This window comes from Xenopus tropicalis, chromosome 4, assembly GCF_000004195.4.
Source record: "Xenopus tropicalis strain Nigerian chromosome 4, UCB_Xtro_10.0, whole genome shotgun sequence".
NCBI classification, from domain to species: domain Eukaryota; kingdom Metazoa; phylum Chordata; class Amphibia; order Anura; family Pipidae; genus Xenopus; species Xenopus tropicalis.
The window spans coordinates 147,800,153-147,821,464 of NC_030680.2; the positions used below are offsets into that span (position 1 = coordinate 147,800,153).

The 21,312-nt window shown below is 42.2% G+C and overlaps 1 protein-coding gene across 4 annotated transcripts; it reads left to right on the forward strand.

The window, feature by feature from the left end:
• Positions 1 to 235: 235 nt before the first annotated feature.
• Positions 236 to 19,364, forward strand: fam3d (FAM3 metabolism regulating signaling molecule D). Of its 4 annotated transcripts, none has more exons than XM_012960902.3 (10): positions 238 to 409; positions 6,039 to 6,176; positions 7,291 to 7,398; positions 7,606 to 7,629; positions 8,856 to 8,979; positions 12,838 to 12,896; positions 13,669 to 13,719; positions 14,325 to 14,409; positions 14,798 to 14,924; positions 18,378 to 19,364. In XM_012960902.3, the coding sequence occupies exons 3-10, from the start codon at positions 7,353 to 7,355 to the stop codon at positions 18,465 to 18,467; spliced, it is 606 nt and encodes a 201-aa protein (XP_012816356.1). In that variant the 5' UTR covers positions 238 to 409; positions 6,039 to 6,176; positions 7,291 to 7,352; the 3' UTR covers positions 18,468 to 19,364. The 4 variants fall into 4 exon arrangements, with proteins under 4 accessions (XP_012816355.1, XP_012816356.1, NP_001007503.1 ...); NM_001007502.1 differs by having other exon boundaries at positions 344 to 409; positions 6,039 to 6,132; XM_018089361.2 differs by lacking the exon at positions 238 to 409 and adding an exon at positions 418 to 501 and having other exon boundaries at positions 6,039 to 6,132; positions 18,378 to 18,703.
• The last annotated feature ends 1,948 nt before the right edge of the window (positions 19,365 to 21,312 follow it).

Below are 21,312 nucleotides of genomic sequence, written 5' to 3' on the forward strand. Positions count from 1 at the left end.
ACACCTTTAATATCCAGGACAGGATTATAAAGTAGATGTACAGATTTGGCGTACTTGCCCTTTAATAGGACATTGCAATCAGTGCTTGGTAAGCCGGCAGTCATTATGTGGTGGCAGGTAGAGAAAGGTTAATACATTACTCACACTAGCAGGGCGTGTTTAAAAGAAAATACGTGAGCCGCCCGGCTACAATACAGTTCACGTTTTTCCAGTTTGCCCCACCAAATCCCCACCCCTAGTTGCCCTGACGACTAACTTTCATTCAGTGCATTTATGTCACCTGTAGAGATTGTTTTATGAAGAGGAAATCGTGGGAGACACCTGTCATTTGTGCCACACCGACCTGCTCTACCCCAGCGAGGATCCCTGTCCTCTCCCACTGCATCAGGGGATACTCTTGGGCTACTGAGTAAGTTCTCTGGGCTACATTCTACTATTAGTTACATGAACTGATACAGCATTGGCTCCCACCTTGAAGGAATAAAAGCCCTGGGATAGCAGGTATAGTAGGGAGAGATGGTGCCTATAGTAGCAGTGGGATATTAGCCTCTGGGAAGGGACTGGGGCTGTGGGATAGCAGGTATAGTAGGGAGAGATGGTGCCTATAGTAGCAGTGGGGGGATAATAGCCTCTGGGAAGGGACTGGGGCTGTGGGATAGCAGGTATAGTAGGGAGAGATGGTGCCTATAGTAGCAGTGGGGGGATAATAGCCTCTGGGAAGGGACTGGGGCTGTGGGATAGCAGGTATAGTAGGGAGAGATGGTGCCTATAGTAGCAGTGGGGGGATAATAGCCTCTGGGAAGGGACTGGGGCTGTGGGATAGCAGGTATAGTAGGGAGAGATGGTGCCTATAGTAGCAGTGGGGGGATAATAGCCTCTGGGAAGGGACTGGGGCTGTGGGATAGCAGGTATAGTAGGGAGAGATGGTGCCTATAGTAGCAGTGGGGGGATAATAGCCTCTGGGAAGGGACTGGGGCTGTGGGATAGCAGGTATAGTAGGGAGAGATGGTGCCTATAGTAGCAGTGGGGGGATAATAGCCTCTGGGAAGGGACTGGGGCTGTGGGATAGCAGGTATAGTAGGGAGAGATGGTGCCTATAGTAGCAGTGGGGGGGATAATAGCCTCTGGGAAGGGACTGGGGCTGTGGGATAGCAGGTATAGTAGGGAGAGATGGTGCCTATATTAGCAGTGGGGGGATAATAGCCTCTGGGAAGGGACTGGGGCTGTGGGATAGCAGGTATAGTAGGGAGAGATGGTGCCTATAGTAGCAGTGGGGGGATAATAGCCTCTGGGAAGGGACTGGGGCTGTGGGATAGCAGGTATAGTAGGGAGAGATGGTGCCTATAGTAGCAGTGGGGGGATAATAGCCTCTGGGAAGGGACTGGGGCTGTGGGATAGCAGGTATAGTAGGGAGAGATGGTGCCTATAGTAGCAGTGGGGGGATAATAGCCTCTGGGAAGGGACTGGGGCTGTGGGATAGCAGGTATAGTAGGGAGAGATGGTGCCTATAGTAGCAGTGGGGGGATAATAGCCTCTGGGAAGGGACTGGGGCTGTGGGATAGCAGGTATAGTAGGGAGAAATGGTGCCTATAGTAGCAGTGGGATAATAGCCTCTGGGAAGGGACTGGGGCTGTGGGATAGCAGGTATAGTAGGGAGAGATGGTGCCTATAGTAGCAGTGGGGGGATAATAGCCTCTGGGAAGGGACTGGGGCTGTGGGATAGCAGGTATAGTAGGGAGAGATGGTGCCTATAGTAGCAGTGGGGGGATAATAGCCTCTGGGAAGGGACTGGGGCTGTGGGATAGCAGGTATAGTAGGGAGAGATGGTGCCTATAGTAGCAGTGGGGGATAATAGCCTCTGGGAAGGGACTGGGGCTGTGGGATAGCAGGTATAGTAGGGAGAGATGGTGCCTATATTAGCAGTGGGGGGATAATAGCCTCTGGGAAGGGACTGGGGCTGTGGGATAGCAGGTATAGTAGGGAGAGATGGTGCCTATAGTAGCAGTGGGGGGATAATAGCCTCTGGGAAGGGACTGGGGCTGTGGGATAGCAGGTATAGTAGGGAGAAATGGTGCCTATAGTAGCAGTGGGATAATAGCCTCTGGGAAGGGACTGGGGCTGTGGGATAGCAGGTATAGTAGGGAGAGATGGTGCCTATAGTAGCAGTGGGGGGATAATAGCCTCTGGGAAGGGACTGGGGCTGTGGGATAGCAGGTATAGTAGGGAGAGATGGTGCCTATAGTAGCAGTGGGGGGATAATAGCCTCTGGGAAGGGACTGGGGCTGTGGGATAGCAGGTATAGTAGGGAGAGATGGTGCCTATAGTAGCAGTGGGGGGATAATAGCCTCTGGGAAGGGACTGGGGCTGTGGGATAGCAGGTATAGTAGGGAGAAATGGTGCCTATAGTAGCAGTGGGATAATAGCCTCTGGGAAGGGACTGGGGCTGTGGGATAGCAGGTATAGTAGGGAGAGATGGTGCCTATAGTAGCAGTGGGGGGATAATAGCCTCTGGGAAGGGACTGGGGCTGTGGGATTAACCATTAAATAAACCCAATAGGGCTGTTCTGCCCCCAATAAGGGGTAATTATATCTTAGTTGGGATCAAGTACAGGTACTGTTTTATTATTACAGAGAAAAGGGAATCATTTAACCATTAAATAAACCCAATAGGGCTGTTCTGCCCCAATAAGGGGTAATTATATCTTAGTTGGGATCAAGTACAGGTACTGTTTTATTATTACAGAGAAAAGGGAATCATTTAACCATTAAATAAACCCAATAGGGCTGTTCTGCCCCAATAAGAGGTAATTATATCTCAGTTGGAATCAAGTACAAGGTTCTGTTTTATTATTACAAAAAAAAACTCTTTTTGTTTTTTTAAATTAGAATTAATTGATTAAAATGGAGTCTATGGGTGATGGCCTTCCTGTAATTCAGAGCTTTTTGGATAATGGATCCCATACCTGTACATAGTTGCGGCATGCAACACAATTTTTGGGGAAAATATTCTTCCTGAATATCCCCCCAAAAAATGAAACATGGGTTAAATGGGTTTAAAGGGTAAATAAGGGCATTTTCAGATCTTGGAGCGGGGAGACAATAGGGGGCTGTTTGTGCATAGAGCTTCTGTATACACGGCACATACAGCAGCCCAGTTCCTTGTTGCTAGCAATTCCCTATAGCAGGTTGATTCTAGTTGCAGGGAAAGTATAGGGAAGCTATTCCCAAGGTGTATTTTCCCTTTCATTATACCCCTCTGCACGCTGCTGATATTCCGTAGAGCAGTTCCTATAGGTGCAGAGTACACTGTCCCACACAATGGGATTAAAGCCCAGTGCTCTAGGAGGGATGTAACTGTATGGCTGCAATGGTGCTGATCATACCCGTCTGCCCTCTATTGTTTCCTATTCACTAGGAACTACACAACGGTCAGTCTGGCAATACAAGTTCTGCAACACCCCTGCACCACTCAGACCAACTAAATGTCACCCCCACTCAAAAGAGACATACATATGGGGCTAATCCCCCTGCCAACCATGGGGAGATGATCTGTGCAATCTCATCTGGACCCCAGTGGCCCCCAGGTGCCCCATCTCCATTGTGCCACTACTGTTTGGTGCAGTGAAGAATAATCCCACAATTTATACGACAGGGCTTAATAATGCACAGTATAACAGTCACACACAAGCTGCCATTTTACCCACAGTGCACTGCTGTTGCACTAATTCACATTTTCATTATAAGTGTAGTAGTGGGGGTGTGAGTTGCCACCTTTACAGGGATGTCTGGGTGCCTGTGTGTCTTTTTTTTTAGCTGCACTTCAGTTGCATGTGTAGGTGCTCCCTTGTGTCCTGTGCTTTTCACCTAATTGGGCATTTACTTAGGGGGCTGTTCCTGCTGATTTGTGCTTAGTACAGGGGAATCCCTATGTGCCATAGTTTTATGGTATCTCTCTGTACAGGCTATGAGCAAACTTAGGGGGCTGTTCCTGCTGAATTGTGCTTAGTACAGGGGAATCCCTATGTGCCATAGTTTTATGGTATCTCTCTGTACAGGCTATGAGCAAACTTAGGGGGCTGTTCCTGCTGAATTGTGCTTAGTTCAGGGGAATCCCTATGCTGCCATAGTTTTATGGTATCTCTCTGTACAGGCTATGAGCAAACTTAGGGGGCTGTTCCTGCTGAATTGTGCTTAGTACAGGGGAATCCCTATGTGCCATAGTTTTATGGTATCTCACTGTACAGGCTATGAGCAAACTTAGGGGGCTGTTCCTGCTGAATTGTGCTTAGTACAGGGGAATCCCTATGTGCCATAGTTTTATGGTATCTCTCTGTACAGGCTATGGGCAAACTTAGGGGGCTGTTCCTGCTGAATTGTGCTTAGTACAAGGGAATCCCTATGTGCCATAGTTTTATGGTATCTCTCTGTACAGGCTATGAGCAAACTTAGGGGGCTGTTCCTGCTGAATTGTGCTTAGTACAGGGGAATCCCTATGTGCCATAGTTTTATGGGATCTCTCTGTACAGGCTATGAGCAAACTTAGGGGGCTGTTCCTGCTGAATTGTGCTTAGTACAGGGGAATCCCTATGTGCCATAGTTTTATGGTATCTCTCTGTACAGGCTATGAGCAAACTTAGGGGGCTGTTCCTGCTGAATTGTGCTTAGTACAGGGGAATCCCTATGTGCCATAGTTTTATGGTATCTCACTGTACAGGCTATGAGCAAACTTAGGGGGCTGTTCCTGCTGAATTGTGCTTAGTACAAGGGAATCCCTATGTGCCATAGTTTTATGGTATCTCTCTGTACAAGCTATGAGCAAACTTAGGGGGCTGTTCCTGCTGAATTGTGCTTAGTACAGGGGAATCCCTATGTGCCATAGTTTTATGGTATCTCTCTGTACAGGCTATGAGCAAACTTAGGGGGCTGCTCCTGCTGAATTGTGCTTAGTACAGGGGAATCCCTATGTGCCATAGTTTTATGGTATCTCTCTGTACAGGCTATGAGCAAACTTAGGGGGCTGCTCCTGCTGAATTGTGCTTAGTACAGGGGAATCCCTATGTGCCATAGTTTTATGGTATCTCTCTGTACAGGCTATGAGCAAACTTAGGGGGCTGTTCCTGCTGAATTGTGCTTAGTACAGGGGAATCCCTATGTGCCATAGTTTTATGGTATCTCTCTGTACAGGCTATGAGCAAACTTAGGGGGCTGCTCCTGCTGAATTGTGCTTAGTACAGGGGAATCCCTATGTGCCATAGTTTTATGGTATCTCTCTGTACAGGCTATGAGCAAACTTAGGGGGCTGTTCCTGCTGAATTGTGCTTAGTACAGGAGAATCCCTATGTGCCATAGTTTTACGGTATCTCTCTGTACAGGCTATGAGCAAACTTAGGGAGCTGATCCTGCTGAATTGTGCTTAGTACAGAATTTTGTCCAGAGAAGTATAGACAAACAGAGTGAGAGTAAAAAATATAGTTTTACTTATTTATTATTATTATTATTATTATTGTTGCTAATGTTATTATTATTATTATTATATTATCCTTTTAATGCATTCATCTCTTAATACATCTCTTACAAACAGAAACCCTTACATTGTCTAAAATTTTCAAGGAAAGCTCTGTTTTACTTGGCCTTTATTGACTTACCTACAATATGTTAAAGAGCAGGAGAGGAATATAGAGTATAAGTCACATATGTTTCCCAGACTAAAGGCTAAACTATATGCCATACCCAGTGCCAGGCTGGCACCTTCTGACCCAGTTATTGGCTTGTGTTTCTTATGCTTTGCTGGATTCAGTACAGAACCAGGATATCCTATTCCTTTAGAGCCGGGGCCCGGCCAGCACACCCTGAGCCGACAAGGAAGTACAACCGTATTTATCAGTATATTTCGCAAGGTTTAAAGGAAGTGTTCGGCAATGGGGCTTTATTGACTCTGTTAAAGTGACAGTGACACTTCTAGCGAATAGGAGCGCAGGACTCTGGCAATTAACACTCCGGGGTTGGGCCATTAATACAATTACATTTTCATTTTTCAGATCTGAGTTGTGTCGGTGCAAAGTGTGCCGTGTCGGGCGTGAAAGCGGAGCATCTGTGCCCTTATCCCATTGGGAAGAACCATGCGGTGTGCGGGTAATGAGCATTCTGGTTTCATAGATGGAACTAAGAACTAGCAGGTAGCACAGGTTGCAAAAAGACTCCATCAAGCCCAACCCTTGTACAAAGAATTCCTCCTTAGCTTCTAACTAAAACTCCAACAGGTCCCTGTACTAAAGGAGTTAAAATGGTCATGCACGGGCCAAGTGAAGGGTCCGGCCAATGGGCCTGCCCAACTGATATCTGGCTGAAAATCAACTAGGTATCAATTGGGCAGGTTTGAAAATCCAGTCCGACTGGTCTGTCCTGTATGATTCTATTATTGTTCCCTGGGCCACTGACTGGATCAGCCAAATTGTGCTGAGATCTGCTCGTTTACTGCCCTCTCTGTATGAGCAGATCTCGCAGTTGTTGATTTTAAAATTATCTTTTACTATGACATAGATATTGATATTCTGAGACAATATGCAATTGGTTTTCATTTTTTAGTGTCTCTGGTTTTTTAGTTATTTACCTTTTTGTTCAGCAGCTCTCCAGATTGGATTTTTGATCTGGTTGCTAGGGTCTTGATTATCTTAGCAACCAGGCAGTGGTTTGAATGAGAGACTGATATATGAATAGCAGAGGGGCTGAATAGAAAGATAAGTAATAAAAAGTAACAATAACAATAAAACTGGAGCCTCACAGAGCAATAGGTTTTTGGCTGCCGGGGTCAGTGACCCCCATTTGAAAGCTGGAAAGAAGTAGAAAAGGAAGGCAAAAAGAACTATTAAAAAATAATGATGATCAATTGCAAAGTTGCCAGGAATAGAATATTCTATAATATACTAAAAGTTAACTGTAAGGTAAACCACCCCTTTGAGCAGCATTGTGAGGTTTGGGCACTTGGGCAGAACACAGCTCTGAGCTCATTGGAGGACATTCTGCTGCTAAGCGAGTAATTCATATGGCAGAATCATCCCTCCATCCAGGTTTGGATGATCAAACAATCACATGGACCAAATACATATGTTATAGACTATTTCCCTGCCCCTGCTTAGCATAAGCCCGCCCCCGAGCTTCCAAATGGCCACACAGCATGTGTTCCTGCAGTCACACAGATACAGAAATCCCAGAATATATACCTGCAGCACTGACCTATAGCAACATTTTAGAGTTTTCATCCTGACACAGTTTCCCTTTAATATCTTGCAGCTATTCTACGGGTCATAGTGATTCTACTTACCCTGATCACCACATGGTATTTTGCAGAAAAAATGTATTCTAATCGGGACAATATGAAGAGCCTGAGGAGTATATTTGGTAAGAAAAAATAGTTCCTTGTGGGGGGGGGGGGGGGATGCTATGATGTAGGGATTTGGCAAAGATTTGGTGCATTCCTATGTTATTATTCAGAGGCGTCATCCATTTGTCAAAAACTGCATGGAATGGATAAAGCCCCGCCCCTTTAACGCATTTCTAGCATTTATAGTAATATAAACTAAGGCGTTTGGGTTTGTTTCGTTACAGATAATAAAGCTGACGAGGCGCCAAGTGAGTAAACTCTGTAACTGAATGTACTCTGTGTGTATCTGTTTGTTCCTCTGCTTTATATCTAATCCTTACTCACATTCCTCTACGGACTAAAGTTGGCCATACACTGTAAGATTCGCTTATTGGCTGAGGCTGAGTGGATCTTTTCCCCATATGCCCACCTAAGGAGGAGTGATATTGGGCTTATTCGACTGTTTGGTCCTAGGGCCAAACGACTGAATTATAGCACTGGGCATCAACGAGCCGATGCGGTCCCCGATTCGACAGAAAAATCAAACCCGTTCGATCGAGATCTGGCCAGATATCAGTCGAGGAGGCCCATTGGCGGTGCCCATCATGGGCAGATAAGCTGCTGAATTTGGTAACATTAGCAGCTGAAATCAGCCCCTGTATGGCCACCTTAATGTGTGGCTAGTTATTGGGGGGGCTGTAAATAATATAATATCTTGTAAAAATGCCCTGCGCTTCTACTTTTACCAGAGAGACTCAATGAGCATATAATGATGGGTCAGCCATGTCCATACCTCCCAAATGTCCCCATTTTCACAGGACAGTCCTGATTTTAACAGCTCAACCCGCAGTCCCGGATTCTAATTGAAAAGTCCCTCATTTGCCTTTGATCTCCTGCACTGAATGCTAAAAAAGATACAATGTTTCTCAAACTTAATTAGATAAGTAGCTTTTTTATAATAAAAGGAATTTGTGCCCAGGAAGATTATGTAATCAAAGACACTATGTTAGCCTAGGTGCATTAACACAGAGCAATCAGTCAGCTGGTAGAATATACTGGTCACCTGTTCAAAAGCAAACACCTAATTGGTTGCTACGAGTTACTGCTTATGGGCAAAGGTATTGCCTTTTATTACATATGGGGGTTTGTGTAGGAACAAATGTTATGAGAAGTGCTTATTATGGATGCTGGAATCCAGGATTCGGCCAAGATTCAGTCTTTTTTAGCAGGATTCTTGGTTCCCTTTGGTGCATCCCTATCGCTTACATAGAACATACGGCTATTCTGAGTGTGTGGGTTAAGTTTGCCTGTAACGGCACAGATAGAACTTTGGCTCCCGCTCTAATTAACTTAATTTCACTTCTGTTGGACACTTTCCCAGGGCGAGGTTCTTTCTAATTACGCCACTTGCAAGATGATTCACTCTGTATTCGTTATGCTACTGTCATTTATTATGTAATCATTCTGGTTAAATCTGGTTCAATTTATTTCTTAGAAAAGAAGAAAGCCCAGTTCAGCTGCGGGAATGAGAAACCCTGCCCGGACGATTACTTTGCCTTTAAAATTATTAGCGGAGCAGCCAATGTCGTTGGACCATCTATGTGCTTTGAGAACTCTATGTGAGTCTTGCCTGATTCCCAACCTGTAACCTAGTGCAGGCAATAGTAACAACCAAGCAAAAATATTCAACCAATAAATGGCTTACTAAGGAACAAAGAGAAAAGGGAATCATTTAACCATTAAATAAACCCAATAGGGCTGTTCTGCCCCCAATAAGGGGTAATTATATCTTAGTTGGGATCAAGTACAGGTACTGTTTTATTATTACAGAGAAAAGGGAATCATTTAACCATTAAATAAACCCAATAGGGCTGTTCTGCCCCCAATAAGGGGTAATTATATCTTAGTTGGGATCAAGTACAGGTACTGTTTTATTATTACAGAGAAAAGGGAATCATTTAACCATTAAATAAACCCAATAGGGCTGTTCTGCCCCCAATAAGGGGTAATTATATCTTAGTTGGGATCAAGTACAGGTACTGTTTTATTATTACAGAGAAAAGGGAATCATTTAACCATTGAATAAACCCAATAGGGCTGTTCTGCCCCCAATAAGGGGTAATTATATCTTAGTTGGGATCAAGTACAGGTACTGTTTTATTATTACAGAGAAAAGGGAATCATTTAACCATGAAATAAACCCAATAGGGCTGTTCTGCCCCCAATAAGGGGTAATTATATCTTAGTTGGGATCAAGTACAGGTACTGTTTTATTATTACAGAGTAAAGGGAATCATTTAACCATTAAATAAACCCAATAGGGCTGTTCTGCCCCCAATAAGGTGTAATTATATCTTAGTTGGGATCAAGTACAGGTACTGTTTTAATATTACGGATAAATTAGAATTATTTGCTTCTATGGGAGATGGCCTTTCCGTAATTCAGAACTTTCTGGATAACGGGTTTCCGAATAAGTGATCCTATACCTGTATAAGTATCAGCTGCAAAACATCAAGTGATAGGAGCATCAAGTAGTGCTGTGAATTTTAAAACTATACCCCCAGAATGAATACTTAACCAAAACCAACAGATATCATATTTATTTATATATATATATATATATATATACAGTTTACATTATATGAAGTGATCTATTAAAGAATCATAGCAAACTGGAAAATATACATCAGTAAATATTGCCCTTTTACATCTTTTCCCTTGAGCCACCATTTTGTGATGGGCTGTGTGCTCCCTCAGAGATTAGCTGACAGGAAATAATGCCACCATTTTGTGATGGGCTGTGTGCTCCCTCAGAGATCAGCTGACAGGAAATAATGCCGCCATTTTGTGATGGGCTGTGTGCTCCCTCAGAGATCAGCTGACAGGAAATAATGCCGCCATTTTGTGATGGGCTGTGTGCTCCCTCAGAGATCAGCTGACATGAAATAATGCCGCCATTTTGTGATGGGCTGTGTGCTCCCTCAGAGATCAGCTGACATGAAATAATGCCGCCATTTTGTGATGGGCTGTGTGCTCCCTCAGAGATCAGCTGACATGAAATAATGCCGCCATTTTGTGATGGGCTGTGTGCTCCCTCAGAGATCAGCTGACATGAAATAATGCCGCCATTTTGTGATGGGCTGTGTGCCCCCTCAGAGATTAGCTGACAGGAAGTGATGCAGCTCTGTAAGACTGGAAGAGGAGGCAGTGTGAGAGAAAAAGACAGAACTTTGCCCATTAACTGGCGGATATTTGAGTGCCCTCGGTTTGTTTGTGTGGTCTGTGGATCCTATGATTACAGGGCCCTTAGTATTTAAAATGAAGTACCCAATGGCACATTCTACTAAAGTATATCTCTATGAAAATAGTTTATTTAGATGAAGCATATATTTACATATGAGACCTACATTATTCGGGGGAATAGTTTTCTCTATAAAAATCCATTTATCCGGTTGAAAATATGGTGATACAGTGCCGTGGTTTTGTATAAGTGACGAGAGAGGAGTTTAATCCTTTGCCAAATATTGAAAGCCGATGGCCGTGATCTTATTTATGCACAATGCACTTAAAATCCAAATATTTCCACACCGCACAGCATTGCGGATTCACGCCTACAGACAGCACTCAGCGCTCGCAAGTTTGCAATGTACATAATGTATAGCATTCAAGGGCTTTGTGATGAATGAAAGGCAAATATGGTTATAGGCGCTGAGAGAGCGCGGCAGTGAGTCAATAAGGGCCACAGTAGGTAAATACACAAGCCAACTCTGTGTGTGTCTAGGGGAGTATTTGCAGTACAGGTATGGGATCCCTAATCCGGAAACCCATTATCCAGAAACTTCCGAATTACGAAAAAGGCCATCTCCCATAAACTCCATTATAAGCAAATAATTCAAATTTTTAAAAATGACTTCCCTTTTCTCTGTAATAATAAAACAGTACCTGTACTTGATCCCAACTAAGATATAATTACCCCTTATTGGGGGCAGAACAGCGCTATTGGGTTTATTTAATGGTTAAATGATTCCCTTTTCTCTGTAATAATAAAACAGTACCTGTACTTGATCCCAACTAAGATATAATTACCCCTTATTGGGGCAGAACAGCCCTATTGGGTTTATTTCATGGTTAAATGATTCCTTTTCTCTGTAATAATAAAACAGTACCTGTACTTGATCCCAACTAAGATATAATTACCCCTTATTGGGGCAGAACAGCCCTATTGGGTTTATTTCATGGTTAAATGATTCCCTTTTCTCTGTAATAATAAAACAGTAACTGTACTTGATCCCAACTAAGATATAATTACCCCTTATTGGGGCAGAACAGCCCTATTGGGTTTATTTCATGGTTAAATGATTCCCTTTTCTCTGTAATAATAAAACAGTAACTGTACTTGATCCCAACTAAGATATAATTACCCCTTATTGGGGCAGAACAGCCCTATTGGGTTTATTTAATGGTTAAATGATTCCCTTTTCTCTGTAATAATAAAAAAGTACCTGTACTTGATCCCAACTAAGATATAATTAATCCTTATTGGAGGCAAAACAAGCCTATTGGGTTAAATGATTTTTAGTAAACTTAAGTTATGGAGATCCAAATTCCAGAAAGACCCCTTATCTGGAAAACCCCAGGTCCCGAGCATTCTGGATATCAGGTCCCATACCTGTACAGGGATATATCAGGGATGGCTGGAAGGCAGAGGAATGTCTGGCCTTAACATTCTCCTTTGGAAATGGCTGATTTATCAGTAGGTGTTTCGCAGAGCAGAAGACTGGTACATTGTACTTAAAGGGGTAGTTCATCTTTAAATTAACTGTTAGATGTAGACAGTGATATTCTGAGATCATTTGTAATTGGTCTTTATTTTTTATTTTTTTGGTTTTTCATTTACTTAGCTTTCTGTTCCCAGCTCTTCAGTTAAGTATTTCAGCAGCCATTTGGTTGCTAGGGTCTTATTTAACCTAGCAACCAGGCAGCGGTTGGAATGAGAGACTGGAATATAAATAGGAGAGGGACCAAAGTAAAGGATAAGTAATGCAATGCAACGATAATAATACAATTGTAGCCTCGCAAAGTAATAGATTAATAGCTGCCGGGGTCACTGACCCCCATGTGGAATTTGAAAAGAGGCAGAAGAGGAAGACCAATAATTCAAATACTATAAGGAATAAATAATGAAGACCAATTGCAAAGTTGCTAGGAATAGGACGGGCTTCATGTTGGCCTCTCAAAGGTCTCACCTCTCAACCTCTCTCACCCAGTCTGTGGGCATTTGTTCATCTGCCCTAGCAGTTGGATCAAACTGAAGAACCTTAGCCTGCTGCCTTTTATTTCCACCTACCACCATGCTATTGGTCTGATTAGTGCATTGTTTGCTAGACTTGTTTGTAACTTGCAGCCGAGCCAATCAAATTCTATTTATTTCATGGGTCTCTTGTTTATAAAGAATATTTTTGCTTTTTGATTTCCAGCATAATGAGCAGTATAAAAAATAACATTGGCCGAGGACTGAACATCGCGCTAATAAACGGTAAGTGAAAGCAATATTCTGATGGCATATTTGGAAAGCTTCTAATATATATATATACATACAATTAAAGGTGATATCTTAGAGAGGCCCTTAAAGGGATGGTTCACCTTTAAGTTAACCTTTAGTATATTATAGAATGACCTTTTCAACTGGTCTTCATGCGTTATTGTTTATATTGCTCTTTGAGGCTACAATTTCATTGTTAGTGTTACTTTTTATTACTTATCTTTCTACTCAGACCCACACCTATTCATATTCCACTTTCTCATTGGAACCGCTGCCCGCTTGCTAGGGTCATTTGGACCCTAGCAACCATAGAGCTGCTGCATATGGAGAGTTGCTGAATATAAAGCTAAATAAATCAAAAAACACAAATAATGAAAAAATGAAGACCAATTAAAAATTGCACTCATCACAACTGGACTGGGCTGCCGGGACACCTGGTAAAAACCTGGTGGGCCTTGGCGGCCCATACCCTTGCCAGTGCTCCCCTGATGTGTTAAACTTATGTGCGTTCAGGGGAGAAGTCGGGCGGGGGGTTAGGGAGGCCCTGCGGGGGGTTAGGGGGTGCAACAGGGGCCCTGGGGGGACAATACTATCTACCGACCATGCCTTTCTTTCTGCTATTCAAAAACCTGGGATTCTTTGTCTGGAAGAAAATAAAATGAAAATGTATTTACACATTGATTTCACATGTAATATGTTGGGGGGGGGGGGGTATGTCTGTAAAAGCAAATATCTCACCATAAGCTCATGTTTCTTGATTGTACAGCTTCCACTGGGGTTGTGATCAAAACGAGTTCATTTGATATGTATTCTGGAGGTAAGTGGGCATTTCCCTGCTTCATAATTTATGACCATAAGTAAACAGGGTCCATAATCATATACAGTATTGTGGGGCTTGTAGTAGCGTAGTAGCCTAGTGCTGATCAGATCTATCACAGCCGGCTAAAAGTAGCTGCCATGGTGTTACATGGAAGAAACCAATGATAGCCCTGTAGGCGGAACCAACTGTCAGGCAAAAATGTGATACAGATCTGTTCCAGAGTAGAAACCTGTAGCAACGAATTAGAACTGTGCTTTCATCATTCATTCTGCTCAGAACAGATCAGAACTAACAGGTGATTGGTTGTTATGAATTACTGCACTAAAACAAATCCATACCTGTATACAATGTGTTTTCTTAAAGAGGAGTGGAGTTATGGGGGATCTGGGGTAGAGATACGGGGGAATGGTTTGGGTATATCAGAGGTTTAGCTAAATATGTATTATTTAGTCAATATATTTATACTTGAAGCTGAGTTGCAATAGAAAACAGGAATCAGAATAACACACGGGTAACGGCATTTTCACATTCCACAGTTTTATGTGTTAAAGACGTGGATTTTTTTCTGAAATCTTTAAGCTGAATTTTTTCTTTTGTCAAAGATGTGAAACCGCTGCTGGAGTTTATAAAACCTGTGGCGGAAGGAACGCTGGTGTTTGTCGCATCTTATGACGATCCGGGTACAAAGTAAGTATCAGAACCAAGACTGGAGAATATTGTACAAATACAGGCTAGTAATGCTTAGGGGTCGGCCTTGTTGCCCTGTGACTGAGGCACCCTACTGTTTGGCCCTAAATAATCACCAGAGTATTGCTAGGAGCAGCTAGAGTGGGACATTTGTACCAAGCTGAAGTAGGAAATTGCATTGTGATTGGTTGGAGTCACTACTGTTTGGCCAAAACCCCTCCCCTGAGGAACAGGAGGAAGTATATATTGTCAGCAGTGGTTTGTGCAGAACATTTGTACCCAGCTGACTGCAACGGCTACCCCTCTAAACAGGCAGCTCAAGGCAAAGGCACACAAACTAATCCGATAAATACAAGTTGTAAAAAAGAGTTCCACTGTTTTCCTTCAGGCTGAATGATGAAGCCAGGGCTGTATTCGCAAGCTTTGGGAGCAGTTATTCAAAGAAAATAGGTTTCCGAGACAGCTGGCTCTTCGTGGGAGGAAAAGGGATAAGTACCAAAAGCCCATTTGAACAGGTAATTTGTGGATTTTAACAATAAACATAAACTCTCTCTGAAACCCGACAACTGTCTGCCAATCTGTGCCCCGTACTGGATTAGAAATCCAATCAGGAGTGTGTGTAGCACCAGTACTTACTGCCAGTTCTGCATATAGTAAGTGTATAGAGGTGCAACCATGAGCGCAAATATATAGTGAATAAAATACCCCCTATTGTAAAATATAGGGATATTATAAGCCCCCGAGGAGTTCCTTATAATATATAGTGAATAAAGTACCCCCTATTGTAAAATATAGGGATATTATAAGCCCCCGAGGAGTTCCTTATAATATATAGTGAATAAAGTACCCCCTATTGTAAAATATAGGGATATTAAAAGCCCCCGAGGAGTTCCTTATAATATATAGTGAATAAAGTGCCCCCTATTGTAACATATAGGGATATTATAAGCCCCGAGGAGTTCCTTATAATATATAGTGAATATAGTGCCCCCTATTGTAACATATAGGGATATTATAAGCCCCCGAGGAGTTCCTTATAATATATAGTGAATAAAATACCCCCTATTGTAAAATATAGGGATATTATAAGCCCCCAAGGAGTTCCTTATAATATATAGTGAATAAAGTGCCCCCTATTGTAACATATAGGGATATTATAAGCCCCCGAGGAGTTCCTTATAATATATTGTGAATAAAGTGCCCCCTAGTGTAAAATATAGGGATATTATAAGCCCCCGAGGAGTTCCTTATTATAGTGAATAAAGTGCCCCCTATTGTAACATATAGGGATATTATAAATCACTGAGGAGTTCCTTATAATATATAGTGAATAAAGTGCCCCCTGATGTAACATATAGGGATATTATAAGTCCCCGAGGAGTTCCTTATAATATATAGTGAATAAAGTGCCCCCTATTGTAAAATACAGGTATAGGGATATTATAAGTCCCAGAGGAGTTCCTTATAATATATAGTGAATAAAGTGCCCCCTATTGTAAAATATAGGGATATTATAAGCCCCCGAGCAGTTCCTTATAATATATAGTGAATAAAGTGCCCCCTATTGTAACATATAGGGATATTATAAGTCCCTGAGGAGTTCCTTATAATATATAGTGAATAAAGTGCCTCCTATTGTAAAATACAGGTATAGGGATATTATAAGTCCCCGAGGAGTTCCTTATAATATATAGTGAATAAAGTACCCCCTATTGTAACATATAGGGATATTATAAGTCACAGAGGAGTTCCTTATAATATATAGTAAATAAAGTGCCCCCTATTGTAACATATAGGGATATTATAAGTCACAGAGGAGTTCCTTATAATATATAGTGAATAAAGTACCCCCTATTGTAACATATAGGGATATTATAAGCCCCCGAGAAGTTCCTTATAATATATAGTGAATAAAGTGCCCCCAATTGTAACATATAGGGATATTATAAGTCCCCGAGGAGTTCCTTATAATATATAGTGAATAAAATGCCCCCTATTGTAAAATACAGGTATAGGGATATTATAAGTCCCAGAGGAGTTCCTTTTAATATATAGTGAATAAAGTGCCCCCTATTGTAACATATAGGGATATTATAAGTCACAGAGGAGTTCCTTATAATATATAGTGAATAAAGTACCCCCTATTGTAACATATAGGGATATTATAAGTCACAGAGGAGTTCCTTATAATATATAGTAAATAAAGTGCCCCCTATTGTAACATATAGGGATATTATAAGTCACAGAGGAGTTCCTTATAATATATAGTGAATAAAGTGCCCCCTATTGTAACATATAGGGATATTATAAGTCACAGAGGAGTTCCTTATAATATATAGAGAATAAAGTGCCCCCTATTGTAAAATATAGGGATATTATAAGTCACAGAGGAGTTCCTTATAATATATAGTAAATAAAGTGCCCCCTATTGTAAAATATAGGGATATTATAAGCCCCCGAGGAGTTCCTTATAATATATAGTAAATAAAGTGCCCCCTATTGTAAAATATAGGGATATTATAAGGCCCCGAGGGGTTCCTTATAATATATAGTGAATAAAGTGACCCCTATTGTAAAATATAGGGATATTATAAGGCCCCGAGGAGTTCCTTATAATATATAGTGAATAAAGTGCCCCCTATTGTAACATATAGGGATATTATAAGTCACAGAGGGGTTCCTTATAATATATAGTGAATAAAGTACCCCCTATTGTAACATATAGGGATATTATAAGTTACAGAGGAGTTCCTTATAATATATAGTGAATAAAGTACCCCCTATTATAACATATAGGGATATTATAAGTCACAGAGGAGTTCCTTATAATATATAGTGAATAAAGTACCCCCTATTGTAACATATAGGGATATTATAAGTTACAGAGGAGTTCCATTCGGCCGAGTGGTTTTATATGGTCATGGAAAGGCGATTTCTAAAATTTAAGACACCTGTGAATGCCTTGCTTTATATGACAGTCTATATATATTAATGTATATATATATATATATATATATATATATATATATACACAGAGGCTAAACTTTGTCCTTCCGGCTGCGCTGCTTAGAAGGAATAGTCAGCTCCATGCTCCACTGCCAGAATGTATAGAAACTGCCTGTTTCTCATAACAGTTTCTGTCTGTTGCAAGGCCAAACAAAAGCATTTTTCATGCTTTGAGGCAGTGGAACAGATGTCAAATATTCATCCTAAGCAGCACAGCCGGCAGCTGTCAGAAGATCATTACGAACAGATTTCTGGTCCGAAAGAGGACAAACTTAAAGGGATTCTGTCTCAGGAAAACATGTTTTGTTTTGTTTTTTTTTAAACCCATCAGTTAATAGAGCTTCTCCAGCAGAATCCTACATTGTAATCTATTTTTCCCATGGGGCAAGCCGTATTCTTCATTTCCCAGGGTGCCACAGCCATGTGACCTGTGCTCTGATAAACTTCAGTCTCACTTTACTGCTGCGCTGCAAGTTGGAGTGATATCCCCACCCCCCTCACCCCCAGCAGCCGATCAGCAGAACAATGGGAAGAGAGCAAGATAGCAGCTCCCTTTAGGTATCAGAATAGCACTCAATAGTAAGAAATCCAAGTCCGGCTTGGGACTCCTCCAGCTACATGGGAGTAGGAGAAACAATAGGTTAGCTGAAAGCAGTTCTAATGTGTAGCGCTGGCTCTTACTGAAAGCTCAGACTCAGGCACACTTTACTGCTGCGCTGCAAGTTGGAGTGATATCCCCCCCCCACCCCCCCAGCAGCCGATCAGCAGAACAATGGGAAGGGAGCAAGATAGCAGCTCCCAGTAGGTATCAGAATAGCACTCAATAGTAAGAAATCCAAGTCCGCCTTGGGACTCCTCCAGTTACATGGGAGTAGGAGAAACAATAGGTTAGCTGAAAGCTCCTTCTGAAAGCTCAGACTCAGGCACACTTTAATTCATGTCCCTATTTGTTCCCCCCGCAGCACATCAAGAACAACAAAGAAACAAACAAATACGACGGGTGGCCGGAGGTGCTGGAAATGGAAGGCTGTATCCCCAAGAAAACCAACTAAAGCCACAGGATAGTCTGTTCCACCCCACGGGTTTCCAGCCTGCCCCGCTTGCTCCCGTCGCAGATCCAATCGCTGGAATATCCAAGGCCACCGAGCAAACACTGGGACTTAGCATGTAACAACGAAACAGGCCCAATGCACAAACTAAACCTTTCCCTTCTCCAAACCCGTCTCTTATAAAACGGGGCTGCATAGACATCACTGAGTGTTGCCTTTAGCATGTAGTGACCCCCCCCGGAGTGGGAATTTTATTAGGAATGAATGAAGTCAAAAGATGAGAGAGATGAAATATAACAGTCCGACTAAAGAGGATATATTCCTGCCTTTATCATGAACTCTGCGGTGTGGCACAGGAGCTGACAATCTAAAGCGGCACAGGGACTCTAGGGTTCCTGCACCAGGGAATATGGTTTATGAACTGGGAATTGGACTTGTAAATGTTCTGCTGCTTATTTCATTTCCCTGCAGTTCAGAGGTGTCGCCAATGGCCCAGTGTAAATGTCTAAGTGTAAATATAAATTGTATTTAATATACGGGGAAAGGGGGAGGTGGAGATTTATGGGAGATAGCGGAGAATGACTATGTCAAAGTAATAAACACACGGGAGAATGTATCTTCTGTGCACTCTATTGGGTGGGGTATACATTGTGCCCAGAGCATTCCGCATCTGTATTTTTATATTTATATATATATATGGGAGGGAGTTGCCATATTGTTTCCCTAGTACGGTATGAGAGTATATGTTACTGAACAGACCTGCTCTAATCAGATTGGGTGTCAGATCACAGAGGGACAGTTAATAAAGCCAATCATGTGTTGCAATGGGCATTTTATAATTATCAGAAGTAATGTTGCCCTCTCCAGCTGGGTACGATATTAAACTGATACATTTCCACATCTGTCTGATGTTTTTTATTTTAAACAGTCACAGTCACTCGTATCCACTGTAACCTTTACTCAAGTTAACTATTAATATGGTATAGAATGTCCTATTCTTAGCAACTTTGCAAAAGGTCTTCATTTTTGTATAGTTTTATAGTTGTATAGACCCCAGCAGCTAAATACCTATTGCTCTGTAACTTACAATTATATTATATATCAGTGCTGTCCAACTGGCGGCCCGCATGTGTGGCCCTCCACCTGTCTGGCTGCTTTGATGGTTTACACTTGTGTAAACTTTAAATGGTTTCAGTACTAAGATTAACTGCCCCCCCTGCATGGTTATCACCTCAGATTCAGGCTGTAATCCCCCTGTATTGTTTAAATATGTAATCCCCTGTGTTGTTCACACCTTTTAATCTCTGCATTGTTCACCCCCTGCATTGTTCACACCTCAGGCTCAGGCTGTAATCACCCACATTGTTTGTCTGTTCACACCTCAGACATTGTATGTAGTGCCTGGACTATGCTGTCTGTGTGTAGGCAGCACAGGGTAGGCAAAGTATGGCATATAGGCAGCATAGGGCAGGGAGGGTATGGCACAAACAGGCAGCATAGGGCAGGGAGAGTATGGCACACACAGGCACGGTAGGGAAAAGTATGGCACACACAGGCAGCATAGGGCAGGCAGAGTATGGCAGACACAGGCATCATAGGGCAGGCAGAGTATGGCACACACAAGTAGGTGCCTGTGAGAGGTGAACCTGGCAGGGGTTTGTTCTGGGAGTTTGTTAGCAGTTGGAAATAGCCATTAAATGGTCCCTAAGGTGTGTAATTATATGCTGGGGGTTGCTGTGCTATCCACAGGGGAGGAGGAGGCATATGGATTTTAGGGTATGTCTTAATATGACATAATATAATTCTTTCACATATGAATGATGGTTGATATCCCTGCATTGAAAACCAAGCATTTGGGTTTTTGCTGCACTACCACCATTGTGATAAAATGGGTGTGGTTTGAAGTGGGTGTGGTTTAAAAGGGGGAGTGGTCAAAACTGTCTTCCATTAGCGGCCCTCCACCATGTACGCGCGAGAAATTCCGGCCCTTGGCACCGCAGAAGTTGGACAGCACTGTTATATATTATTATATATATTATATATATTCTTTTTATTCAGACCCCCGGCTATTCATGTTCCAGTCTCTCATTAACACCACTGTCTGGTTGCTAAGGTAAACAAGACCCTAGCAAACCAGATAGCTTTTGAAGTTCCAAACTGGAGAGCTGCTGAATAAAAAGCTAAATAACTAAAAAAAACACAAATAATAAAAAATATGATATGTTTACCTTTACATACCTTCCACTCCAATGTTACCAGGATTGCAGTAATAAAAACACATTTATTTCACATATGGCGCAATTACCGCAACATTTGGACCATGTAGGTCCTTTTTTAAGTGTCGATATATGTAATAAATATGGTGTATTTTCACTTCCTAATAGGCTAATGTTGACTATGCCCAGTTTATACCCTGCTATACCCCTGCAAGCCCACTTTACGGCAAGCCCTGCCCCTTTTAGGGTCTGTGCTTTGTGGCTGCTGTGCAGAAGGTACAGCTGGGAACTGAGTGCTTCCCTCCAGTTGGTAAAGTGTAACATCTATCAAGGGCTGCTGGGAAATGTAGTTTAACAACAGCTACTGGATGTTGGGTTAGGCATTCCTCTCCTAGAAGATAATTTTGCTCTAGTTAATAGTGGGGAATGATTGTTATTGGTTATCCAGAAAGTAAATGTTTTGAAAGGACAAAACAGCACACTTACTACCAGCCTTTCAGCAACTCAAGAGTATGTGTGTTTAACCATCCTCCCCCTCTAATCATGCACCCTTTTAACCAATTGGAAAGACTTTCCACCCCCACCTTGTTGTCCTGAACCAACTGGAAAGACCTAATGTAGCTCCCTCACCT